Raw genomic sequence first — 14,996 nt, forward strand, 5'->3', positions numbered from 1 at the left:
GGAATTTAAATAAAATAAAATCTGTAATTTTATCAACCTAGAAAGATTACTAAATCTTTGTGGTAGATAATTTATATGAATGTTTATTGTGTAATATACATACAGCTTCCTATATTTTGAAAAACTAAAATATTTTATATTTACGTACTTCTGCCATCTAGTATGCAATAGTTAGCATTGAATAATTATGTGTTTTTATTGCATACTAGAGGTCGCTGTATTGGACAGTGTTGCCACTTAATTAAAAATGTGCTTATTATGTAATCTTTATTCGAAACGGATTATTATGTTTATTAGTAAGTGGGCATTATCATTTTACAATATAATATTTATAAGTAAGATGTACGATTTAATTTTCATTATATTTTATTTAAAGATTAGCCAGTAAACAGCAATTTGCAGTAAAACTATATTTAAAAAATGTACTTACAGAATATTAACTATATCAAAGAGGTGCTCTTTGCCGATGTCACTCAAACTGTCAAAACAATAACAATCTATCATTCAATCAATTCCAGATCTGTCACTTGAAGGTGTTAGTGAATACACGTTTTTTGTTGGAATCTTTATTATTTAGTGTTATATTGTGTTGAGAATCCTTATATTTATTTCATTTTGTCCTGTGTTTGTCCTATTTTCTTAGTGGTGTGTGGTAAGTAGTTTCTTATGTGTATATTCGCTCCACCTCCGTAATTATGGAGGTGAGCGGTGATGAGGATCCTCCCGATATAGGAGGTATACCTATAGAACCTATCGATGATGGCTTGGAGCCCTCTCAATCCCTGGTAGGTAATACAAGGAAAAGACGAGCGTCTTTGGATCTTGACAATAGGGATGGGAAAAAAACTAATCCACCCTCAGAATCAATACAATTTGTTTACACCAGACCAGGTTTTGAGAGTGACTCAAAAGCAAAGTATAATCCCCAGGATGCGGCTCCTTATTCCGTACATATAACAAGAATAGAACCCGATGTTTCAACTGGATTATCAATAAAACTATTAAGATTTGCGCAGTTCTTACACAAAAATAAAATCACAGGAATCAAGAAGGGGTATCAAAGCATTAGGTCGTAATAGGATATCTGTTGAATTTAAAAATCATTTAGAAGCCAACAATTTTGTTGAAAATCCACTCCTTACAGATAATAAATACTCTGCTAGCATCCCAAGATTCCAAATCTCCCGAATGGGGGTTGTTCGTAATATACCTAATGACTGGTCCCTTGAGGAACTGGTCCAAAATATCGATACTCCTCCTAATTGTGGACAAGTGATAAGAGCTAGACGATTAAATGTCAAATCTCATAAACCGGACAACTCAGTCACTTGGATACCCTCATCTTCAGTTGTATTGACTTTTGAAGGGCAGGTTCTTCCAGAAAAAGTTTATTGTTTTGATACCTCTCTCCCGGTTCTGCTATATAGGTTACCTCTTATTCAATGCAGAAATTGCTGTAGGTTTGGCCATATTCGCACTCAGTGTCGATCTAAACCTAGATGTTATTATTGTGGTGCTCAACATGCAGGTGATGCATGCGATAAAAGTAAGGAACAACCACATTGCATACTCTGTGACAGTGATAATCATGCAGCTACAGAGTCGGTGTGTCCCGAACATGCAAGACAAAAAAGTATAAAAATTGTAATGGCTGAAGAAAATATAAGCCACATGGAGGCATCTGTCCGATTTCCTTCTGTAAAGCGGTCATATGCTGATGTAACATCGACTCAACAAAATTTACACCAACCTCAAACCTCTCATCCTCTAAACTATCAATTCTCAGTTACATCATCTCCATCCTCATCACCCAGAAAATCATATCGTGAAACAGTCCTTTTAACTCCCCGACCTCGTCCCCCCATGGGTAAATCGTATGACATATCTGCACATAATAATATTACTCAGACACCCAAATCCTCTCAACCTAATGGTTGTGCTGCTATAGGCCAACAAAAATATGAGGAAACAACTCCTCTCCCTACCCCAAATGACAATCTTGTGGAACTTCTTGTTTGTACCCTCATTAACATTATATCAAAATTTTCAGATGCATTACCGAACAATGTCCAACAATTACTGCAGCTCCTCCTCTCCTCCTTCTTAAAAAATGACCCTAAACCTCCTACAATGGAATACTAGGAGTATCTTAAATAAAAAACATGATCTTATATATTTACTCAATAAATTTAAACCAGTGGCATTTGCCATCTCGGAGACATGGTTAAGACCTGGCACTACATTCAGAGTGCCTGGCTACTCATGCCTCCGGGATGACAGAGCCGACGGATGGGCGGGTTCCGCTCTTCTGGTTACAAAATCTACTACATTCTCCCAAATCCCCATCCCCTCACACAGTCCAGAATTTCAAATAGTAGCAGTCAAAACCTTTGGTATTACCTTAGTCTCTATTTATATCCCTCATCCAAATCAATCCATACTCTCTGAACTTCAGTCACTCCTATCGACTCTCTGTCCTCCTTTTATTATCATGGGAGATTTTAACTGCCATCACACATTATGGGGCTCACAATCCACTGACACAGTTTCTACATACTTGTTAGATCTACTCGACGACATTGACCTCTGCGTGCTGAATGATGGATCTAGTACCCGTAGAGTATCCCCTCTTCAAAACCCCAGCTGTCCTGATTTAACACTTGCATCCCCTACCCTAGTCACTAAACTTACATGGCAAGTCCTACCTAATTCATATGGTAGTGACCATATTCCTATCTTAATTACATTCTATAATACTTATTCCAAACCTACGTCTGTCCCCAGTCCACTTCTAAAATATAAAACAGATAAAGCTGATTGGCATAAATTCTCCAGTCTTTTAGAAAATAAATTTTGTTCCCTCCCTGCCATAAGTATAAATAATTTTCATGAAACCTACAATAATTTTGTTACTTTTTTAACATCAGCAGCTAATGATTCGATCCCCCTTAAAAATTCTACTCTTAACAAAATCCCTTCCCCCCTTGGTGGGACTCTGAGTGTACAAATAGTGTCAAGCTGCGAAAAGAGGCTGAAAGAACTTATTTATCAAACTTGACGATGGATAATTACCTCTCCTATCGTAAGATAGCTGCTCGCACAAAGAGACTACTCTCCAAGAAAAAATCTTCAGGATGGCATAGGTTTTGTGAATCCTTATCTCCAAGAGCCTCCCCCTCTCTTGTATGGAATAAAATCAATTCATTTCGCAATGGAACTATTAATCATAATTTAACATCGAATGATCCCTCGTTATGGGTAGATGCTTTTTTTGATAGGCTTGCTCCACCTTTTGTCCCCTCAGAAGATTCCCTTCCTTATGCAACTCCTCCAACTTCTAGTGGTGACAGAATGGATGAACCATTCTCGTTACCAGAATTGATTTGTGCCCTTGATCATCTCCATGACTCCTCTCCAGGAATTGACGGCATCCCATATTCTTTTATATGTAATCTACCCATGTCAGGTAAAAAATACTTTCTGGATATTATTAATTGTGTCTTCTTATCTGGAATAGTACCTGAATCTTGGAAATCCCAAATTATAGTTCCCATCTTAAAACCCCAAAAAGATCCTAACGATCCAAATTCTTACAGACCGATTGCCCTATCTTCGGCCTTGGCAAAAATTCTAGAAATTCTCATTAAACATAGACTTGAATGGATTTTAGAAAGTAAAGGTTTATTATCCAAATTACAATTTGGATTTAGACGTGGCATGGGTACTACAGATAGCCTTAGTGTCCTTATTTCGGAAATACGCCTTGCTTTCTCCTGCAATGAACACCTCATAGGAATTTTCCTTGATATCTCGTCTGCGTATGACAATGTCCAGCTTCCAATACTCAGGCAAAAGCTGCAAAATCTGAGTATTCCTGTGAGACTGACTACTATCATATGTAATCTCTTAATGGCTAGATCGATTTCCTTGCGTGTTAATGGCTCTCTTTTTCCTTCAAGACTGGTCTGGAAAGGTCTCCCACAGGGCTCTGTCCTTAGTCCCCTTTTATATAATATCTATACATCTGACCTTGAATCCTCTGTTACTTGTTTCTGCAAAATCCTACAATATGCGGATGACATTGCTATGTATATCGCCTCAGATTCCTTTTCTGACTCCTCTTCCCGCCTAAATTCCGCGTTGTATTACCTCAATCAGTGGCTAGAGGATCATGGGCTAACACTTTCTATACCAAAGTGCTCAGCGGTCGTTTTTAGCCGCAAGAGACAAATCCCCGTTATTGAACTCTCTCTAAATAATGAACCTATCTTAGTACAAGATAAAGTAAAATTTTTGGGTGTTATCCTGGACTCAAAATTAACAGGCCTGCATCATTTAAGCTACGTAGTAAATAAATGCGAAAGTAGTATTAATATCTTAAAAGCCCTTTCTGGTGTACGTTGGGGTTCTCATCCATATAGCCAAAAACTCTTATATAATGCTATTATCCGAAGTCACTTAGACTATGGCTCATTTCTGTTAGAACCTTGCAACAAAATTGCTCTAGCTAAATTTGACAGAGTTCAAACTAGGTGCTTACGTATAATTATTGGTGCAATGAAGTCATCTCCAGCAAACGCTCTGCAAGTCGAATGTCTAGATCCCCCTCTCCATCTACGTAGACAATATCTCTCAGACCGCTTTTACCTCAATATTGCCCAATATAACTCCCATCCTCTCCTTCCTATCTTAGAGTCTCTCTCAGAACAAATAAACCTATCAAGTTACTGGACCCATAAAGAACCCCCTCCCATCCTTAAGAGCTTTACCAAGTACAAAAACCCGATCTCACTTATTAAAAAAATAGACCGTAACCCTCTTTTCGAATTTGATTATGATTCTCTAATTTATCGTCCTAATGTAATTCTAGATTTTGGATTAGTAAAACATTCACCTTTTGCTAATCAAAAGTTTAACGCTATTGTCGCGGAAACATGGCACGACTGGCTTCTGATGTTTACAGATGCTTCTAAAACTGACAAATCAGATCATGTTGGAGCCGCTGTATGGATCCCAAAATATAACGTTGTCCTCAACTTCAAATGTTCTCCTTCATCCTCAACATTTACTGGTGAATCCATAGCTATTATGGAAGCAGTGTCCTATGTAGAAACACATAAATTAAACAAAACCCTCATTCTTTCGGACTCCCTAAGCTGTTTACAAGATATTTTAAAACTACCTTTTAAATCCAAAGAAAACTTTTACATAACTTTGCAAACTAAACAAATTTTACATAGGTGCTATAAGTCCGGTATTAATGTTACCATTGCGTGGATTCCTAGTCATTCAGGAATTATTGGGAATGAAACAGTAGACTCTTGGGCCAAAAATGCTATCCAACATGGTAATAATTACAATTTTTATTTCACTCGAGATCTACGTTGTCAGGCTAAACCACACATGTTAGAGGCTTGGGATAACTTGTGGCAAAAAACTAGACAATCTAAAGGCAAGTATTATGGTAATATCCAGCCCTTCATCCCTATAAAACCATGGTTTGCTACTCAACGAAACTTAGATAAGTGGGTTACATCAGTTATATGCCGCCTACGTTTGGGACATGTCTGCACACCCGTATTTTTATACAAAATCCGAATCCAAGATCACTCTCTGTGCGAATGTGGCTTAGCGGAAGGAACGTTAGAGCACCTATTTTTTGAATGCCCCAAATTGACCCTTCCCCTCTATGACCTGTTGCCTCGTACCTTTCCACGTCCTGTAAATATTCCATTCCTTCTTACCTTAGTCCACTCTCCTTTGGTTAAGGTACTGGCCAAATTTATATGTACTAATAATATAAAAATTTAAAATATAAGTATATGTCACTCTTTACACTTCTCGTCTTTTCATTCCTTCCGCGTATTGTCTTTGCTATAATACACTCATACACACATATCATATTAAATTTATTTTTCCTTTGCATGTATATAACATATTTTGTGTTGTCCTCCTTTCCAGAGAACTCAACTGAACGATCATTACTGAAAAATGTCATAATATAAAATTCACGGAGTCTTCTCTAACCCTGACATTGGCAGAAAATCACCGTTGCTTCTACGGTGGAAGCCATATTTTAAAAAAGAAGAAGAAGAATCAATTCCATTTGAAAACTATTATATTTACTTACACTTATTTATTGATATTCCACTTTATTCAGTGTTTTTATCCACTATTTATGTCTAATATCAACACAATGAGCCGTAAAGGGCCAGTCTTCGACCCTGGCCTCTGCCGTTGTTGCGGTGGTCTGAAGAAATGTCGTTTGTTAAATGTAGAATACGAATGGTCGGGACAAAAGGAAGTCTATTCAGATATGTTCGTGGATTGTTTTGGATTATTGGTTTGTAAGCTCTTTAATTTATTTCTATTTATGTTAAGATAGCAGATTATTACCTTGTATCGATAGTTTATTTCTTGTAAAGTGTGATCACAATATAAAAATCATATTAGAATTTTGAATGATATAACGCGATGCAGAAGGGTGAGAGGATTGTTAGTAACGAAGACTAGTAGCCCCTCTGTTAGCTGTATAGCCTGTCAAGTCGACCTCCACGCGGTTCTCTCTGAAAATCAATGTATATCATTCTTGAAGGATTTCTCACAATGGACTAACTAGACTGCTTTCATCCTCACCTATCATCCCTCACTGGTGCTCCGTAAGCGTATATTGACAGCACAGGCAAAGTCTCCATTTCATCATCATCCATAAAAAGAATATAAAATTAATAATCCATGTTTATCACATATAAAAAGTCATACATTAATGGTGTTATTTATTTTTTCTATTATAGCTGTCCCACCTGGATGGAGAGGCAATGGACCGTCTCATATGTGCTACATGCGTCACTCGGCTGAGAGAGGCCTGCTCCTTCAGGAAGCAGGTGCTGTGTTGCGAGCAGAAGTTATTACAGGCAAAAATACACATACACGGAGGTAAAATATAAATTTACAATTACCCACAGCTTTACCTACGTGAGTCAGTTAGTGAAGTATCCTATACTCTAAAATAGGACATAAATACAAATACAAATGTCTTTATTGTAGATCATAGGTTAAATTAAGGTATTACATCAGTTAAATAGTATCTCCATGTCCTGCTATATACGCGTACAATGGATGGAACAGTTAACAGTATATAAAACATAACATTTAAAATTATACAGCATATTCCTTTTTAAAAGGCCGGCAGCACACCTGCAATGCCGCTGGTGTTGTGGGTGATCATGGGCGGCGGTAGTCACTTACCATCAGGTGAGCCGCATGCTCGTTTGCCCCCTGTGTTGTAAATAAAAAAAAAATATTTATAGGAGACATTATTTTTTACTAATTATGACTATTTATCTTTATCATTGATATATTCCTTTAGGCTATAATAACATTTATTTATTAACATATCATGTTTTTTTTTTATTGGATGAAAATGGAATGGTAACCCCGCCTGCGCTAACGGGATACGCTGGCGGAGCACCAGTGAAGGGTGATAGATGAGAATGAAAACAGGCCAGTTAGCCCATCATGATGAATTCATCAGGAATTTACCATGATAGTTTCCAGGGGAAACCGCGAGGAGGTCGACCTGGTTGGGTATATTGCTAGCAATGGGATTCTCAGTCTCCATTACTAACAATCCCTTTCCCCCCTATTATGTTGTAGTCCATCGTTTCTTCACAGGGGGATTGTGACTCTCGGGAGGTCTCAGTCTCTTAAAATATAATAAGACCTCAAAAGATTTGTTGACCATTGCAGTGCACAACTTTAATAATCCAATTACTAATTATTCAATTGATTTTTTTTAACTAAAAGTATTCGCTTACATATTAGTCCCAAAGAAATTTTACCAGAGGGAGACTTTGTACAAAAGTCGATTGCTTGGCCACCTCTGTCGCTTTTGTATTTCTACCGTGAAGCAGTTGTGTTTGCATGGCCGTGTTTCGGTTTGAAGCGTGGGATATGGCGTGAATTTACAGGTTACAGAGGAATAACATCCGAATCCTCAGGAATTACAACACAAGGGGGTATCATGGGCGAAACAGTATACTCTGTTATGTCCATGGTACTGCTCATGTCTATAGGCGACAGTTACCACTTTCCATCAGGTGGACTGTCAGTTTGTTTGCCATTCTAAGTTACATAAAATAAAATATCTAAATCTGAAAAGTTGAGTGGTTTTAAAATAGATGAAAATAACATGTTTTGTTCACAATAAAAGTTGTTTTCTTTTGTGGGACACGATCTTCAATTATTTGTAATTTGTAAAAGGCAATTTTTGTTTGAAAAACGGCAGCCGAGTGTTTTGCCTTTTCTTAACTGAAATCACCTGAATTTGCCAGTGGAATCATAAAAAGTGTTTAAAAATTTACTTTATTCAAATAAGAATTATTTCTATTTCAGAGACAGAGGAGAAAATCAACACTGATGCATTTGTAAAGGTGGAAATGAGTGATGTGAACCCTGAACCAGGAGAGGATGATTATGTGGATGACATGGTTGACCACATAGACGATGGTATAGTATTTTCCAGACATTATCACAGGGAGACTATATAGTAGTCCATTGCAAAGATACTGGACATGGCCAATATTTAACAGAGTATACTGTTTCGCCCAAGATATCCCCCATGCGTTGCCTTTCCTAAGGACTCTGGTGTTATTCCTCTGTACCTTGTAAATTCACGTCATATCCCACCCTTCAAACCGAAACACAGTCATGCAAACAACTGCTTCACGGTTGAAACACGAATGGGACAGAGGTACCCAAGCAATCGACTTTTGTACAAAGTCTCCCTCTATTAATAAATACAGTGAATTATAAAGAGAAAAAGATGATACAAAAGGCGACCTTCATTGTCATTTGTGAACAACGATTTTGGTAAATCAATCTTAGTCGATGGAGTTTATATTGGGCGTGGGTAATATATAGCAATATCTATATATTTTAGTTGTAATATCTATATATTTTAGTTACTATATCTATATATTTTAGTTACTACATCTTTATATCTTAGTTACCATATCTATATATCTTAGTTACTACATCTATATATTTCAGTAACCATATCATTATATTTTAGTAACTATATCTATATATCTTAGTTACTATATCTATATATTTTAGTTACTATATCTATATATTTTAGTTACAATATCTATATATTTTAGTAATCATATCTATATATCTTAGTTACTACATCTATATATTTCAGTAACCATATCATTATATTTTAGTAACTATGTCTATATATCTTAGTTACTATATCTATATATCTTAGTTACTATATCTATATATTTTAGTTACAATATCTATATATCTTAGTTACTATATCTATATATTTTAGTTACAATATCTATATATTTTAGTAATCATATCTATATATCTTAGTTACTACATCTATATATTTCAGTAACCATATCATTATATTTTAGTAACTATATCTATATATCTTAGTTACTATATCTATATATTTTAGTTACAATATCTATATACTGGTACAATAATATGTAATAGTTATATTCTCCTTCATTTTGTTCCTTCAATAGTACTCACTTATATTTGAAATAGAGTCCCCTATTCATTTCAGATCGTCAGAATATGAAGAATGAACTGCTACCAGTGAAGCAAGCAAATGACAATGTCACGTCAAAGCAGGCGGCCACTGAGGAGCATTTGAGAGCAAAACATGAAATGTTAGCCAAACTAAACAAGATGAAGGACAAGCTGAAAATTATACAGAAGAGAGGTAAATAATCTATGAAACTTTATTATTTTTATTAATTTAATAACTTCAAGGTTTTTTTTTTATACATCTTAGAACGGCAAACAAGCTGACGGCCCACCTGATGGAAAGTGGTAACCGTCGCCTATAGACATGAGCAGTACCATGGACATAACAGAGTATACTGTTTCGCCCATGATACTCCCCGTGCGTTTCCATTCCTGAGGACTCGGGTGTTATTCCTCTGTACCCAGTAAATTCACGCCATATCCCACCCTTCAAACCGAAACACAGTCATGCAAACACAACTGCTTCACGGTAGAAACACGAATGGGACAGAGGTACCCAAGCAATCGACTTTTGTACAAAGTCTTCCTCTGGTAAAATGTTTATAATATTTTCTTTTTTACTTGTGTGCGACAAAGCAAAACCATTTTAATCACAATTAATAACTTTTTGAGTTCTTCATAGACATATTTTACTGTATTGTTAGTATGCAAGATTGTTGTGATTCATCCTCACCTGTCATCCTTCACTGGTGCCCCGCCAGCGTATACCGATAGTATAGGCGGGGTTACCATTCCATTATCATACATAAAAAAAAAAAAACTTACCATCACCTTGTCCAATAAACTGAGTTGTGACCATTTTGTGTTACTAGAGCACAAGTATTAAAAAAGGAAATTGTTGTTTTATATATTTTGTTTTGTTGTTTTTTTATTTTCATTCTTTTATCTCTTTTACTGTGTATTATGCGTATGTTTTTTATTGTAATTTGTGCGCTGTAAGTAATGTGAATAAATTATCTATCTGTATATCAATCAATCAATCAATCAATCAATCAATCAATCAATCTATCTATCTATCAATCTATCTATCTATCTATCAAAATATCTATCGATCTACCTATCAATTTATCTATCTATCTATCTATCAATCAATCTATCTATCTATCAATCAATCTATCTATCTATCAATCAATCTATCTATCAATCTATCTATCAATCTATCTATCTATCTATCAATCTATCTATCTATCAATCTATCTATCTATCAATCTATCTATCTATCAATCAATCTATCTATCAATCTATCTATCTATCAATCAATCTATCTATCAATCTATCTATCAATCTATCTATCTATCTATCAATCTATCTATCTATCAATCTATCTATCTATCAATCTATCTATCTATCAATCAATCTATCTATCAATCTATCTATCTATCAATCAATCTATCTATCAATCTATCTATCAATCTATCTATCTATCTATCAATCTATCTATCTATCAATCTATCTATCTATCAATCTATCTATCTATCAATCAATCTATCTATCAATCTATCTATCTATCAATCAATCTATCTATCAATCTATCTATCAATCAATCTATCTATCAATCAATCTATCTATCTATCAATCTATCTATCTATTAATCTATCTATCTATCTATCAATCTATCTATCAATAAAATTGTAACTTGACAATGTACTCCCCACTAGATGGAGTTACGACCTCAAATGCATTGCAGGGAGCCAGTGGAAGCAGGTGGCTCAGGACCGTTCCTTATGGCTGTCTATGGGGGAGGCCTATGTCCAGCAGTGGACGAATAATGGCTGAGATAATGGTGTTATCTGTATGTGAGAATTATTTAAGAAAAATTGGCAATCGTGTTTTTTAAATGCTGTTTTAAATTACCAAAGGATATTTTGGATCTGCCTTTTAATAAGTTTAAAATTGTTATTAAAAACACTTATTGAACAAAGCCCATTTACACGCTAAAGATTACTTGAATGACAAGCGTGCATGGTGTTAGTCGATCATGCGCGGGCTGCCAACGACCATGTAATATTGGACATAGTACATTTAAATAAACACATAATGTTAACACAGTGGTTGTGTAGTCCCGGCATAGAATAGGCCACCCATTCCTTTCCCGTGGGTGTCGTAAGAGGCGACTAAGGGAATTAAATGGTCGAGGGTTGGGAAGCAAATTATTTACCAGAGGGAGACTATAAAAAATGTTTGCTTAAGCACCTCTGCTCCATTCGTATTTCTACCGTGAAGCAGTTGTGTTTGCATGGTTGTGTTTCGGTTTGAAGGGTGGGATATAGCACTGAATTTACAGGGTACAGAGAAATAACACCCTAGTCTTCAGGAATGGAAACGCACGGGGGGTATCATGGGCGAAACAGTATACTCTGTTATGTCCACGGTACTGCCCATGTCTATAGGCGACGGTTACCACTTTCCATCAGGTGGGCCGCCAGCTTCTTTGCCGTACTTAGTTACATAAAAAAAAATCTTCAAAGCCTAACTTCGATTGCCGATCCGCCTGCCAAGAATGGCAACTACTGGTATTATTACCCTGTAAAGGGAAGGCTTAAGTTCAGCAAAGGACAGTTGGAGGCTGATGATGATATATGAAGATAGCATTTTATAACAGGGTTATCAAAACGAATTTTATTTTCAGACAAAACAAACGCACCAGTACTGCCACCCCTGGTCAGCCACAAGTCGACTGACAAAGAGTTCAATACGTACCACAACACGCTCACCATAATAGAGAACTCGTACGTGTGTCCCTTCTTCACGATCTTCAGCGACTACCACTGCATATACTGTAGAGAGCTGTTCACCGAGTCAGACAAGCTAATCGAGCATACGATGACCCACGATCCCAGGGAATACAAGGACGTAGCACTAGAGAAAAAGATCCCTTTAATCGACGTAAGCAGAGTCGATTGTCGACTATGTCCGGCCAGAATCGACGAGGTGGAATCGTTTAAAACACACATCTCTATGGTGCACAATAAAGTGATATACGATGAAGTGGATACGGAGTTTTTGAAGTTTAAACTGAAGCCGGGCAAAGTGAGTTGCATAGAGTGCGGCAGTACGTTCAGTTTCTTCCACGCGCTAAAACGACACATGGCCGAGCACTTCGGCACTCATATATGCGACGTGTGCGGCGCCCACTACTTCGACCAGCACGGCCTCTCCAATCACATGAAGACGCACACCCAGAAAGCGGACGAGATGCACGTTTGCAAACACTGCACCAAGAGTTTCAAGTCCAAACACGGTCTCTACTACCATATGACTCACAGGCACAGTACTGTACCTTCGTATCCCTGCTACAAGTGTGATGAAGTGTTGTTCTCGTATTACAAAAGGTACAAACATATGATAGAGGTGCACGGTGAACACAGATCGTTCCCATGCGAGAACTGTGACAAGGTATACAATAATAGAAAGACACTGAGGGAGCACAATAAGAAGAATCATTTGAGGATACTGAAACATGAGTGTACGGTTTGTGAGAAGAAATTTTACTTGCCATCCGCTCTGAAGGACCATATGATGTCGCACACAGGGGAAAGGAACTACAGGTGCGAATACTGTGCGAAGACATATCCGCGTCTGAGGGCGCTCAAGGTGCACCTGCATTCGCATGAGAACGCAAAACGTTACAAGTGTACGTTGTGCAATAATGCGTATACGCAGGCGAATAATTTGAAAACACATATGCGGACGAAGCACCAGGGGTTTGAGGTGAAAGACGATGAGTGAATTCCAATTTAGAGCATGTTATTTCTCATCAAGTGAAATCACGGTTGAACTTAAGGGGCGTTCATAGTATTACGGGGTTTGTAAAACTACGATGCGATAAAGGGACGGGAGGGGAGTTCGAACAACTTTACTTACCTTCTTTTTTATAACACAGGGGGCAAACGAGGTTTCAAAAATCTTCAAACATTGTGTTACATAATATTTGAACGTTCCCCTGCTATATACGACGCCTCATATACCTTAGTGCAGTGATTCCCAAAGTATAATCCATAGAACCTAGAGGTTACGTAGAAAAATATTTATTTGTGGCTGTTAAAAAATACCATAGTTAAGTACAAATATTATATTATTTCGAAATAACACAAAATATGTGATAAGAACTCATTACTGTTATGTTAATTTAATGGGTGATAATGGAATGGTAACCCCGCCTGCGCTAGTGGGATACGCTGACGGGCGGGGCACCAGTGAGAGATGACAGGTGAGGATGAAAAGGCAGGTCAGTTAGCCCATCGTGACGAATTGTACTAGAATTAACTACGACGGTTTCCAGGGGGAACCGCGTGGAGGTCGACCTGATAGGGTGTATTGCTAGCAATGGGTCAATTAGCAAAACCCTTTCTCCCTACTGTTATGTATGTAGGTAGATGGTAAACGTGAATTCAACCCGGACTATGGCACAGTGCGGATGGAGCACGGAGGATTCCGAAAAACGCGGGTAAAGAGCAATCAGAGGCTACGCGAATTACAAATTACAGTGTCTTTTATTTGATATGGAGTTCTATTAATTAAAAAGTATTTATTTAGTGCCTTTCCTATTTTCTTGAAAGTGTAGGAATCCCTCCTTCAGCCTATTTTTGGTCGCTTGAGTTTCTACCAACGCGAGCAGTTACCGCAAACCCTCCGCAAAGTATGGCGCGTCACGTAAGGGAACGTGCAATTTTTCGTCGCCGATCTTCCGCCGATTGAGTGACCGATCTTCCGCCGTAGCAAACTTTTTGCGATTTGATGAGTCGCCGAAGATATGCAATCGAAGATCGGCTTACCACAGTGTAAAGAACTATTTTTTTTATCTTTATTTATTTATTCTTTATTGCACAATAAAATTTTGTACAAGTGGCGAGCTTAATGCCATATGGCATTATCCACCAGCTAACCGTTAGGTGAGAACAGAAAGCGTATGAAGGGCAGATGTAGTGAAAAATATGCGACATAATTATAATAACACACTGAAATTTTTTTTTATACACCTTAGAATGGCAAACGAGCTGACGGTCCACCTGATGGAAAGTGGTAACCGTCGCCTGTAGACATGAGCAGTACCATGGACATAACAGAGTATAGTGTTTCGCCCATGATAGCCCCCATGCTTTGCCATTCCTGAACACTCAGGTGTTATTCCTCTGTACCCTGTAAATTCACGCCATATCCCATCCTTCAAACCGAAAGACAGCCATGCAAACACAACTGCTTCACGGTTGAAACACGAACGGGACAGAGGTACCCAAGCAATCGACTTTTGTACAAAGTCTCCCTCTTGTAATATTGTACGTAATACATAAAAAATACACATATAATACATACATACTTTCAATAAATATGGTTATATTTCTTACACTGTGACGCTAGTTTTCATCGCGGGTCCTTCTGAGGTTACTGCAAGAGTCGTCGTATCTTTGGTCGCCGATTTTACGCATCGAAAG

At 37.4% G+C, this 14,996-nt stretch overlaps 1 protein-coding gene across 2 annotated transcripts; it reads left to right on the forward strand.

The window, feature by feature from the left end:
• Positions 1-6,101: 6,101 nt before the first annotated feature.
• LOC113510112 (zinc finger protein 782-like) lies at positions 6,102-14,104 on the forward strand. Of its 2 annotated transcripts, none has more exons than XM_026893530.3 (5): positions 6,102-6,343; positions 6,795-6,936; positions 8,395-8,508; positions 9,581-9,739; positions 12,194-14,104. In XM_026893530.3, the coding sequence occupies exons 1-5, from the start codon at positions 6,179-6,181 to the stop codon at positions 13,291-13,293; spliced, it is 1,680 nt and encodes a 559-aa protein (XP_026749331.1). In that variant the 5' UTR covers positions 6,102-6,178; the 3' UTR covers positions 13,294-14,104. The 2 variants fall into 2 exon arrangements, with proteins under 2 accessions (XP_026749331.1, XP_026749332.1); XM_026893531.3 differs by having other exon boundaries at positions 6,210-6,347.
• Positions 14,105-14,996: the final 892 nt, after the last annotated feature.

Source organism: Galleria mellonella, unplaced genomic scaffold, assembly GCF_026898425.1.
Source record: "Galleria mellonella isolate WM207_F2 unplaced genomic scaffold, CSIRO_AGI_GalMel_v1 utg778, whole genome shotgun sequence".
In the NCBI taxonomy this organism is placed as follows: Eukaryota; Metazoa; Arthropoda; class Insecta; order Lepidoptera; family Pyralidae; genus Galleria; species Galleria mellonella.

Bases quoted from the DNA above. Each gene is read 5' to 3' on its own strand.
- LOC113510112 (XM_026893530.3), top strand. From the start codon at position 6,179: ATGTCTAATATCAACACAATGAGCCGTAAAGGGCCAGTCTTCGACCCT. The intron at 6,937-8,394 runs GTAAAATATAAA...TTTCTATTTCAG, and splicing joins AAAAATACACATACACGGAG to AGACAGAGGAGAAAATCAAC. The intron at 9,740-12,193 runs GTAAATAATCTA...TTTTATTTTCAG, and splicing joins GAAAATTATACAGAAGAGAG to ACAAAACAAACGCACCAGTA.